The sequence below is a fragment of the Pinus tabuliformis genome, chromosome Q (genome assembly GCF_031772625.1).
Source record: "Pinus tabuliformis cultivar Carrire ecotype Pingquan chromosome Q, CPIR1, whole genome shotgun sequence".
Lineage (NCBI taxonomy): Eukaryota > Viridiplantae > Streptophyta > Pinopsida > Pinales > Pinaceae > Pinus > Pinus tabuliformis.
Window position 1 is genome coordinate 57,069,432 of NC_142296.1, and position 13,397 is coordinate 57,082,828.

General features: G+C 40.8%; 1 protein-coding gene across 2 annotated transcripts in view; it reads left to right on the forward strand.

Moving 5' to 3' along the window:
- LOC149218277 (ubiquitin interaction motif-containing protein) overlaps nt 1-12,419 on the forward strand; it is a 245,371-nt gene extending 232,952 nt beyond the window's left edge. For both annotated transcript variants that reach the window (XM_089383887.1, XM_089383886.1), the window contains one exon: nt 11,046-12,419. In XM_089383887.1, the coding sequence (XP_089240013.1) occupies nt 11,046-11,876 (831 nt within the window). In that variant the 3' untranslated portion in view covers nt 11,877-12,419. The remainder of the gene's footprint in view (nt 1-11,045) is intronic.
- Nucleotides 12,420-13,397: the final 978 nt, after the last annotated feature.

A 13,397-nucleotide genomic window follows, 5' to 3' on the forward strand; every position in this document is an offset into this window, starting at 1 on the left:
GGTGTCCATCTCTTTTTTGGAATTCTATGAACTAAGGGGTATGCACAAACTAATGGAGATTCAATGGGATTTTGCAGGGATGATGATAAGTATTAAGAAAAAGATGAAAAAAGTAGTTGAAGGGGCCATGGTTGGCAAAGAGATAGTTGAGCATACACCCATTGATGAGGCGCCATCCATTGATGAGGTATTCGGGGTTGTGACCGAGTTCTCAGGTGATAACAATGCACCACAAGTTGGTGAGGTGCTGGAAGACAACTCCATTGTTGTTGAGAAGCCAATAGGTACAGAGGCCTCCAGATCTATGATGGAGTTGCCAGACAACAGTCGCCTATAGCTAATTGGTGAGCATATCGTGCATATTGGGTTGTCTATGGAGGAGAAGTCGAAGGCTCATGTCGAGCCCGTGATGGAGGAGGATGTGCAACCATCCCTTGGGCTAGCCATTGATGAGGGGCAGCATAGAGACCACACATTGGGATTTCACTATATTTCACTTTAGAGGCACATTAACAGGATCTACAACGTTATTAACCCATCCTTACGCATTGGATTGAGAGAGGCAGAGTTGTCTAGACATACCAAAGGGGATGACTAGGTTAGCAGCACTGTTGGGTCACCTTTGCCCATTGGAGAGAGAGAGACAGAGCTACCTAGTCAGATCTCATGTGTTGACCTGGGTAGTGGGATGAGACGGTCAGAGTTGCACAAGATGCAACATCCGCATGTCGGGCTTGTTCTATGTGCTAGAGTTTGTGCATTCGATCCCTCTCTTGGGGTTGGATGGCGAGAGATTCTGAGTTGGTACCCGGTGGAGTGGGCTAGACTCATGGAGATGGTCGTAGTTTGGAGTAAAGCTCAGTGGGAGCTCTCAGACATTGAGGGTGTTGGAGGCCCAAGTTGGCATTGGGATCCAGGCGGGGCTTCCTATCCGATATCAGACATGCGGGATGGCTATGGCATTAATGAGGTAGTCAACCCATGCCTGAGCACATGCATTCCTTAGGGGAGCTCTAGTTGACGCTAGTGGCCAGGTGGTTTGTGAGTAGAATCCATTGGTTGTTTTGGCATGTTCGTTGCGCATGAGGGTGTAGGATGATTAACATTCTTTGGCAGGAGCTAGTTTGAGGAGGTGGCTTGGGTAGGCCACCAGACCAGATATTGTATGGAGACGATGTTCTCCCATTGAGGTTTAGGACTCAGGGGTCACAGACGATCGGCATAGCAAAGATATCCCTCCTAGCAGGAGTGGAGTTAGGGTGCTCGGGTTTACCGGGACGGATGAGGGGTCATGCCACGTGTCATGGTGGGGTCACTATTAGAGTGGCAGACACTTTGGCACATGCGGGATACCATATGTTACAGGGTGGTATGATAGTAGGCAGTGATACACAAGACTACATAGAGTCAGGTCATAGCGTTCAATGTTATATAGAGGGATGTGGCCTAATGCATACAGACCCAATTCTAGGCCATAGCACCCAATGGTGTGCCCCTGCAGGGAGGAGCAGTGGTCTACAGAGGAGCATGGATATACATGGTGGTATACCATAGCATGTCGGTTTACACTGTGGGTTAGGAGGAGTGACTCGCATCGCATTGAGGACATGTAGGGAGTGACAGGTGTAGTGACATAGGCAAGACACAGGAGGGTACATGATGGTATAGTCGTAGTCGGGGGTATCCAGTGGTGTACAAGGATAGGTTGCAGCGTACAGTGGCATTTCATGGAGTGCGGTGGTACTTGGTGGTATGCAGTGACACATGTAGGGAGTGACAGGTGTAGTGACATAGGCAAGACACAGGAGGGTACATGATGGTATAGTCGTAGTCGGGGGTATCCAGTGGTGTACAAGGATAGGTTGCAGCATACAGTGGCATTTCATGGAGTGCGGTGGTACTTGGTGGTATGCAGTGACACATGATGCAGTGCAACGGGCTCTTGTAGCTTTACCTCAAGGGAGACATATGGATAGGGATAGTAGGTGTACCATTGGACACAACTCACCTAGGATCGATGACGACATTGTCGAGCATTTGGAGACACCATGTTTAGTGGAGGCAGGGCCTCAAGGGAGTTATTAGCGGATCTGAGGCGGAGAGAGGGTCGTCCGTAGGACTTCTCTTGAGCATTCTGACAGACTCTTGATCATACTCTTTGGGACATACCACCCATCATCCTCAAGTGTTTCTTGCAGTCGCAGAGAGTTTGGTTGTTTCACTTTGAAACTCTCCATTCAGGCAGCAGGTCATGGGGGACTCACCCTAGGCATTTGGATGAGACACCACGTGTCATGGATTGAGAGGAGACTCTCCAGTTGAGACACTTGGTAGGTGCAGGAGTTGACGGTTACAGACTTAGGGATGGCATGGTTGATTGTCGAAGTAGCATATGTTCCATCCCTAGGTTCACACTTGGGGAGCTGACCGAGAGGGAGTTACATGGTGCTTCTTCAGTTGGACAGCTTGAGGCGTTAGGGGAGCATGAGGCGTGGAGGACAGTAGTCCTTGTTGGCAGGATGATGCCTAGGCTTCTACCAGTACCCGAGCACATGATCAGGAGCTGGGATAGCAGATCTCGCTGTGTGATTTGGCAGGCACAGAACAACTAGATATTTGCGACACGGGTTCTTGATGCTTAGTGCCTACCTATTGGATTCCTACAGGTGGCAGAGACGGGGCACAAAGGGGTCCCAAACACTAGCAGCATATCACAGCGATAGACATAGAGGATTTGGGTTTGTGGACCTCTAGTATGGTTATGGGATCCAGGGATCTAATGGACTGGTGGGATACTCCACTCCTCAGTGAGCATGGTCGAGATAACAAGTAGACTGATTCATTCACAGGAAGACACATGGGCGATCGCCGAAGTCCTCACTATAGGACAAGGCAGATTGTTGCTCAGGATTTGGGCTAGCCATGGAGTGATAGGCGCTCGCATTGTTGAGTCACTTTGGCAAGATTGGCCTAGCCTCAATCATCACATAGATTATGGTCGAGAGTTATGGGAGAGGAGGTTCTGGTACGAGCATGCTAGGCAGTCATTCATGACCAGAGTGTCATGATGTCAGCAGGATAGGTTCCTTCTGCGATGGGTAGGGGATTCTGGCATAACAGGGTTGAGCAGTTCAACTACCCGTAGAGGTGAGCTGGTTTCTATAAGGGAGGGTCATGCAGATCTTCCATTTGGTTTTAGTGATTCATTGATGGTGTGGGGAACTTCACCGATGTGGCAGGGTGATCGACAGGAGGAGATCAGGGGAGGCCCGGGTAGACGAGGGTTCAATTTCACCAGGATTGGATTGCATCGTCAGGAGTTTACTCTTGTAATGAATGAGATGGACTGTTCGGTAGAGCAACTTCATGAGGATTTGGGCAGAAGAGTTTTACATCGTCAGGATGCTCTACTTATTGGTGATAGACATAGGGGTTCTAATGCCCATATTTGGCAGGATAGTGAGTGGAGAAAGGGGGGCTTCACATTGATTAGGTTGGTTTGGGATCCTGGTATCAAGGGACTCCTTCACTATAGGATAGTACAATGATCAGGGATGATCCAACGGCACATTTTGGACCCTGGTGAAGTTTGCAGTGATAGTGGGGGTCCACAGTCAGAGAGTGTTTGTTCAGGCATTGCTTGAGGACAAGCGATGTTTGGTGCATTGGAAGAACTTGCTAGATCAGGATGCCACCTGGGAGGGTGAGCATATTTTGGAGCACCCAACTTTGAGGTTGCTTGAGGGCAAACAACATTTGGGAGGGGAGCACTGTCATGTTCCTTCCCAAACACATTAGTAATAGGGTGTTTCTACGCAAGTTTGCACATTTTTGACTAAGGAAGAGGGCCCCACACTTTCGACTTAGGGACTTAGGGGCCAAATCGAATTTATTTAGCTACTAGTGGAGTGTGGGGGCCACCCACATAGGAGTTCGAATTAGCCATTCAATATGCTTGGAGGGAAAATCGAATGGGTGGATGGAGGGGCACACATGAGGCTAAGGGGGCCCAAGGAGTTATAAAGAGAGATCAACTCTCATTTTGTTTCCATTCAGAATATTTGACAAACAAACTCTCTTGTACGCTCTGCTATTTAGCAAGTCTACCGGCTGTTTAGCCACGAGTCTTCCGCAGGGAAGATTCAACCTCTGCTTCGGGGGACCATCCGTCCCTGCCCTAGGGAGGCTGTTCCACAGAGATTGCAAGAGTTTCCAACAGCGATTCATAGCTCAGCTAGCCACGCAGAGGAAGGGACTACGTGCTTTCTGGACAACGAGAAATACGCAGAGGTTGATTTAGCCACCCAAGAGGCTGAAAATTCAAAGTCAAAATCATAGAAAATACCTTCTGGGTTTTTCTGGATTTTGTCCAAGGAGTCTAAGGCTAAAAGCGCAGAATTTTCTGGGCAGTTTTTGGGCACTTTCCAGCAGGCTGAAAGTCAGTAGATGTAGCTGGAGAGCAGCTCCCAGAAGGCTGAAAATCCAAAGTCAAAATCAAAGAAATTCCCTTTTGGGTTTTTTTGGGTTTTCTCCAAGGAATCTAAGGCTAAAAAAGAAGAATTTTTTGGACAGTTTTTGGGCACTTGCTAGCAGGCTAAATGTCAGCAGATGTAGCTAGAGACTTGAGAGTAGCTCCCAAAAGGCTGAAAATCCAAAGTCAAAATCAGAGAAATTCCCTTTTGGGTTTTTCTGGGTTTTGTCCAAGGAGTCTAAGGCTAAAAGGGAAGAATTTTTTGGGCAGTTTTTGGGCACTTTCCAGCAGGCCGAAAGTTAGCGAATGTAGTGGGGGAGCAGCTCCCAGGAGGCCGGAAATCCAAAGTCAAAATCAGAGAAATTCCCTTTTGGGTTTTTTTGGGTTTTGTCCAAGGGGTCTAAGGCTAAAAGGGTAGAATTTTTTGGGCAGTTTTTGGACACTTTCCAGCAAGCCAAAGTTAGGAGATCAACAGTGTACTGTGATAGTGCAGAGCATAGTAGAGTAGCACCTGAATGACCATTTTTGCAGCTATTCTACCACCTAGGTTTGGTCCAACTTGTCCTTGAGACAAGCCCAGGTGCACTACTCCATTTATATATTGTACTCATGCTCTCATATTTCATAATATATGGCTCAACAATTCCAATATTACAGTGTTTCATGGGTGTTTGCTAAATGTTTTTAATTTTCAACTGTTGCATTGTTTGTTTAATTGGTTTATCTCTTAAATTCCCATTTAGGAACATTACACATCAGATGTGTTCTAACCACGAAATTTTGTGGAGAGGCTAGAATACATGAGATCTCCAAAACCCAAAAATCGTTTATGGAAATTCCACCTAGAGACGAATTAATTAAAATAATTAATCATTTTTAATGTTTCCTAAGTCTAAACTTAGGAAATATGATTAATTAAAGGGTATTAATTAAGTTATGGTGAGAATCTTCTAGAAGAAGACATGGATCGAGTTCTACTTAATCTTAGCCATCGATTACGTTTTAATCTTGGACATTGATGTCTCAATGAGAGATTATAAGAAGAAAATCGATGGGGCTTGGAGAATACACACCAGCAGCGACTTAGTTGCCCAGGCAGATCGATTTTCTCAGTGGTTGAAGTTCAGCAGAGGAGATAGAGCCAAAGGGTGAGTTGCAAGGGGGGAGAGAGTAACAGTAGTGATCCAAGAAGTGCAGAATGAGTTTTGGAAGAGACAGGAGGAGGAGAGACGCAGTCCACTAGAACTCTGTGCAACACTAGCGTGAAGGGTCACACAGAAACCTAGCGTATGGACAAAGGGTTCATCTCGGGGTCAGGGAGTCGCTATGGAGAGTGAGAAATTTGTCACTAAATTTCTCTCAGTATTTTTCCTCTATTTTGATGTCTGAATTCTTGTACTTGAATTTCTGTTGAAGAATTAATAAAGAAACCCTCATCTGCTGCACTGGTTTTCCCAAGTTGGGTTTTTCTGGGGACAATTGTCCAAAAATAACTGTGTCAATATTTTTATGTGTGTGCTAGAATTTCTCTAATTTTCCAACATTTATTTTCCGTAATATTTGTTTTGTGAACGCTGCAACGTATATATTTCAATATTTGTTGTAGGAAACTGCAAATAATTTGATTAATTAATTTAACAAATAGAAGAAATATTATCAATTGCTGCAGTAGGATTCCAGGTTTTGGAGTTTTCACACTATCGTTGTTGCTTCTCCCCATAAGAATTTTGGAAGGTCTTGGTCAAATATCATGGTTCTAATGCATTCTTCAATGGTCCTATTCTTTCTTTTTACTACTCCATTTTGTTCAGGATTATAGGGAACTATGAGCTCCCTCTTAATACTTGCTTCCTTGCAAAAGGCTATGAGTTCCTTAGATGTATATTCACCACCATTGTCAGATCTAAGGGTCTTTATCTTCCTTTCTGTCAAGTTCTCCACTTCTGATTTGAAATCTTTGAACTTTTCAAAGACTTCATCCTTAGTTTTGAGAAGATAAATCCAAGTCTTTCTAGAGTGATCATCAATGAAGGTCACATAATATAGATGGCCTCCAAGAGATTTATCTGCCATTGGTCCACACACATTGGAATGAATGAGGTCTAATACTTATTTAGACCATGTGTCACTGCTTGAAAATGGTTTCCTTGTATTCTTTCCCAAAGCACATCCCTTACATACTCCTTCATGATCCTCCTTCAAGTTAGGGATGCCTTTTACCATTTGACTTAGAGAGGGTAATATTTTATAATGAAGGTGTCCATACCTTCTATGCCAAAGCTCAGAGGGACTAATATCCATGTGAACAAGAGCTTGAGGAGGAGGTGTTAGAAGTTTATACAACCTCCCCTCACAAATCCCAATAACTCTTTCTTTTTCAATACTAGAGTCCCTTCGCCAAACAAGAATTTTTCCATCTACAAAGGCAATCCTATCTCCTTTATCTTCTAGATAGGAAATAGAAAGTAAATTCTTTTTCAAACTTGGGACATAAAGAATGTTGTTGAGATGAAGCTTTCCTCCATCTTCTAGTTTCAATGAAGTAGATCCAAGACCTTTGATTGCATATTGTTATCTCCAAGCTCCACCAAATGAGATGATGACCCTTTTGATAAGGTTTGACATTGTCCGCTTTCTCTTGTTATGTGTCTTGAGTCTCCAATATCAATGATCCAAGCATTGTCACCATTAACTGTACTTGTAAGTGCAACCAAGAATCCTCCATTTTTGACTCTTAGATAGATTGTCGACGATCTGAACAACAAATTTTCTTGCAATTTTCAAGAGACCTTTAAGGGTCTTGAATCCCATCTTTAAATAGCTTGCCATTGATGAGAGAGATCTTCCTTCCAAGAGTGCTTTGCTTCCTTCCAATGATAGCCAACAAAGTGATCTTCAAATAGTCCTTCCTTCACCTTAGCTCTAATACCATGTTGAGAAATCAATGCATGTAGTTATTAGGGTTTTGATTCCTCTTTTCTTGATAATTACTTGTGATATGTGTTGGCTTCTTTACTTCTTTATTATGTTATCTTTCATCAAGCAATTACCAAATAAAAAATGCATGAAGATCACAAGAACAAGAGACACAAGATGTAGGCACTCATCCAGGGAAAAACCCCTCTTAGGGGAAAACACAGTCAAACTCTTCTTTTATAATAGAACCAAGTCAAAGTGAGACAATCCAAGACCTTTTGACCAAGACAAAGATCTCCTCTAATCACCAAGTCAACATTCCTTCCAAGTAGACAAATTTTTCCAAAGTCGACAAGAGTCAACTCCTTCAAAATTGCTTCAATTTGGAATTTCGGCTCCTTGCAACTCAAAATTTCAGACCTGCAGTGACTGCATAAATTTATGCCATTTTAACTTGCCCAGAAATTTGTTGACCGTGTGGGATACTGCCAACACATAAGGGGGTTTCCCTAATGTGAAGTCCCAATTAGACCTCACACAGTTTGGAGTAGGAGTCCCATCCAGAGTATTGGCTCAACCACCATAACACAAAGGTTCATCTTGGTTTCAACGGATAACATAAGAGATTATATACATAAACCTTGAATAAGCAAGTAAGATGACATTGTGAAGCACCAATTGTAGGATGTAAAAGGAAACCTTCACGAGGGGAGACAAAAAGTGAGTCTCTAAGAGGAAAGTAATAGTACTATCCTAGAAGAGGCACACGAGAGCATGAAAAGATTCATTAGCGAAATAGTTCACACAACGATATTAAGGCAAATACAACACACATTCAACAAGATAAGTACTGAAGCCACCAAAATAGTTCAATTTCTCCAGTACATATGAACACAACATATACCGTAAACATCCCAAGAATAGTCCTAAAACATTTGTGATACATGCATGAAAATGTGTTGGCTCATAGAGCTTCAATTATAAGGTGAAAGATCCAAGTACATCAATTACAATGGTGAACACTAGTTCCAATAGTGGAACATTAAGTCACTTCTTGCTTCTCCAAAGAATAGTTTTCTCTCCTATGCCAAGTAGAGAAGCCAAGACTAGCTCTCCAAAAGCTCTTTGCCTGAGTTATGAGGTTTCTTTTATAACAAGAGGAATGACCTTTCATATCCTCATGACTTTTCGACTTCTATACAATCTTTGTTCATGTTCCACATATGACTCTTGGACTTCCACTTATTTGTCTTTTACAATGATTACAATACTACATCATGACCTCCACATCATTATATGATGAGATTTGACATGTCACTATCTTTGGTGACTGGGACTGATAGTGACTGATGATATGGACTTTCTCTAGTAGTGACTGATGATATTGTGCATTTATATCCAATAAAAAAAAGAATGCCAAATTAGTTGCAGCATATATGAATGCATGCATATTTGTACATAAATCAAGATAGAAATGGCATCCATAGTACATCAATGATTAATTATTCGAGCATCAACTATCTAGAATCTAGATTCTATCAATTACAACCTAGCATACAAATTTTTAAGTCATATAATAGAAAGTAGACCATCAACTTATGGAATGAAATAGGTTATCTACCATCTACCAACAATAACATGACCAAATAGTTATGTTTACAAAATAGGCCATCTCCACACCAAAATATGAAGACCAAAAGGTCCAAAAAATAAACTGGGTTAGTTGCTAAACAACTCTCCTACAGAAGTGTTCACTAATTGTGAAAGCACACATGTTGCCAGATATTGTTGCTGTGGGGTAGCACCACCATGCATGTTCCACCACTCCTTGACAAAAAATGTTCCACCATCACTTGTATCAGTATCCTCATCACTAGTATCATCCTTCATGCTTCTCCTCTTGTCTAGCCTTTGTCTCTACCTCGATTCTTTAGGGACAAATAGTCAACACCACCCAATTTTGATCAAACTGCCTAATCCAAGCCTTAAAATATGGTAGAAAACAGTTTAAAATGCCTGATCAATGATTTTGATTTGAGTGAAGGGTACATTTTTGCTAAGCCATGAAAAAGGCATTCAACAATCAACACCACTAACATTGGGTACATATAAGGCTTGGTGCTCTTGATTAAATGACAATCACATACCCTTATATGTGATAGAATCTAATGAAATGCCGCAATCTCATGGATCATGAAATCCAAGAAACTGTCAAGCCTGCTGAATTTTGAATGGGATATGAAATTCTATTTTCTCCAGGTGAAGTCTGATCAGATTGGAACCATTCTCAAACATCCTGAAACAATTAATAGTAATGTAAAAAATCTACGGACTTCAAAAATTCAACAATACCATTAGGGAGCATCTAGGGAGCACCTAGAGATCCGAGAAGCATGACAGGAGCACAGTTCAGCACGTCGATAATGAAAAAATAAATAAATAATGGAAAAATTGTTAAGATAAAAAAATGTGGAGAAATGTGAACTTCTTGCATATTTTAGAAATTTACATCAATGATAGTTTTTATGAAAAGAATACAAAAAGTGCAAAAATAATTAAGTCGGCAGTTATGGAAGTTTCTTCCATAGAACCAAGTGGAAGAAGCCTCAAGTGAAGCACCAACCAAGCATTAGTGTAATCCATTTTCCTTCAGAGAAGGAGATTTTGAAGGTGGGAGAACCTCATGGAGTTAGCATAGTCAGTGTCACGTCTACAATTTATAAGCTGACGACAATTACTGTTCGTAATTATTAAAAGGGTAGCCTTGTCTTGTAGTTGGGCTGCATACTGAATTCCTAAAAGGTGTAATAAATGTTAATGGTGAACATGTATTTCTTCATTTCAAATTCCGATTATAATAGAAGGGGATTGATATATTTAATGTTGTCAGTCAACCCATGGTCCCATACATAGATATGAGTGAAAGACATGGAGAACATAATGTGGACCTGTGAATATTTATGAATCATTGAATATTGATATCCTTATTTTAGTTTTTACATTCACTGGCTTCAGCATTTATTGGATGCAAGTCATATATAATGTTTGTTGGGTTCTGTAACTTCTGTTCTTTCATTACGCAATTATTTCAGCTGGTCTAGACTCTAACCAAAATCAACCTGTGACAAGACTCTACTGAACCTTTCAAGGTCACACTCAAGTCAAATTGAGACTCCACACACTATGTTTGTTAATCTGTAGGTTCATATGAAGATAGTATGTCCATGATATAGTTAAGGATATGATACATGTTTTGGTTGCTTTCTTAAATTGCCTCATTTTGTTGGAATTTAGGTGGGGATCATATCTTAACTTTCTGAAATGTTTTCTGTCCTGGCAACCGACAACTATAACTGGATACATCTTTCTAGATCATTTGGTTATGCTTATGTTGTATGGTTGGGCTGTGCGAATCCTATTCAAATTTTGCTACCATTGCCAGTAAATAGTTGTTGTACTGAACTGCAGTTCAGAAGGTTATTTTATGGTTTTTTCACTTGTTTTATCAAACCTGTTTCATCACCTATTAATCTTGATTGATTGTGGCATTATTTTATATATTGTTTTCATGTTTATTAGAAAATGTTGAAATGAAGCTGTGTTGTCCTACTAGAGAAAGTATTATATTGTTAATGTGTCACTTTTGTTGGTATTACAGGAGATTGTAAATTTACTACTTTGTGGACAAGCAGTTTCCAATGTATTTGATGGCCGTATGGATTTGGGTGAGGGCATGTTTCTGAAGGGGATACCTTCAACAGTGGAAGTAGGATTTCTTTCTCTTCTAGAATCACTCAACTTTTGCAAGGTTGGCCAATATCTTAAACGACCAAAGTGGCCAATTTGGGTAGTGGGAAGTGAGTCTCATTACACAGTGTTGTTTGCTTTTGACATCAGTGTGCAAAATGAAAATGAATTGGAATATCGAGAGGCAAGAATTAGGAAGGCTTTTGATGCTCATGATCAGAGTGGTGGAGGGGGTTTTATCAGTTCAGATGCTCTGCAGCAGTTGCTCAGGGACATGAATATTGTTATGCCTCGTGATAAACTAGAAAATCTTTGCAGTACTGACTTTGTTGTATGGAATGAGTTTTGGCAAGTTTTGTTGCAGCTTGATACGAATTTGGGAGGGCTGAAGGATTCTAGCGGTCTCATGGGTAGAAAGCTGTTTGATTTATACCATTTCAATGGAATTGCCAAGTCTGTAACAAATGGTACACAAACCGTTGGAGAAACTTTGCAGCAAAGGCCGAGGTTAACAATAGTCCATGTTAATGTCCCACCAAAGTGGACCCCTGAAGAGTTTATGGCAGATGTATCTTCATCGCATGGTGATGGCCCAAGTGGTAAGAATGGTTCTACTGAAGTTCAAGGTCCTTCTCTGTCAAAAGATGAGGCTTCACAACATGCTCCACTTGTAGATTGTATTCGTACGAGATGGCCTAGAGCTGTATGTAATTGGATAGGAGATCCACCTAGCATTGTCTGATTTCCATTGTATGGTTCTGGATAGGGTTTGTCCTAGTGGCAACTTGTGTCTGGCATCTGTCTTTCCTATTCACGTTACAGTATAGTGAATACAGTTATGAATATGATGAATTGTATCAAAAGGAAATGCTCAACGTGCTGATACTGCAAAAGGTCCATCCCCTTGTATGGTCTGGAGTATAAATTGAGAGCAGTTTGGGAAGTCGGAGTAAAATATTAGTTATTGCAGTCTTGAGATGTTAATAGCTTCATTTGAGGCAAAAGAAATGTTTCTTGTAAAGCGAACTGCATTAAATGAGTGTTTTTCAAAATCATGTAGAGGGGTTGACCAAATGTTTAGTGATTGGCATTTGCGAACAGTACATCATGGTAATTATTAATATTACAAATAAGTGTGCATTTGCATACCGCATTTGTAGAACACAAGTTCACATTCTGTATAGTGGGACTGTTCTGGCTGAGTCCGCATCAGTCTGACAAGCCCAGTCTACTATGTTTACTGTTTTGTGCTATTAAAATCCATCATAACATGCTTTTTATTTCATTACTTTATTTTTCCGTGTTAATGTCGCTTCTTTATGAGACCCTCATAAAGAACCTTGGCCGTTTATTGATTATAATTTGAGAGTATGGTCTGCAGTTCAGCTGGTATTTGAAGGGATATGCGAAAGCCAACTTGATGAACATTTATGTTTTCTTCTTTTATGTTGCAATTATTTCAAAAGGATGATATTGGCACAAGTAATCAGTAGTGTCCCGCTCAAACATGCCATACATTCTGTGCTTTGCAAATGAGTACAAAGATACCTTTTATTGTAAGAGCTATGACATCTATTTGGAACTCGAAAAGCAATTCTTAGTTCGAATTTGTGCATTTTTCAAGAGAGACCAGCAATCATTGACAAAAATTAGTGAAAGCAAGTTTTCTTTTGTGCCAGATCATCTTGCTCTGCCCGATAAAAGACGTGACATTTAAGATATTATTTGGTTGTCCATAATTTGAGGAACCTTTTGCACTGTTGACAGACAAAGATTGGATGCTATGTTTCTTTACTTCTGAGTTGAAAAAAGATGGTATTCAGTTCACAATGTTGCATTTAGGAAACATTGCTACTGTCTGTTTGTACCAACAGATCTAAACAGTTGTGAATGCATTAATTAAGTCATACCATTCCACCACACTATATATAGTTTGATGAATTGAATAACCCTCAGTAAGGCATTTAAAGCAAACCATCCAATGAGACATTAAGGGAATAAAGTTATATTTGAAGCTGAGTTGCACGAAACTCTGAAATGTTCCAGAGTTTCCGAAACGTGTACGTTTAGAAACATCACCTCTCAAAAATGAAAACGTCAGCCGAAACATTGGCTGAAATGCCATATATGTTTATATATATAAATTATTATTATTTTTTTTTTTTTGTTTTTTATAAATAAGTGAATAATAACACATTATCTTGCAAGGAAAAAGGGAATAAGACCCATAGATGACAATTGAGAACGAAAACCAAGTCTATAT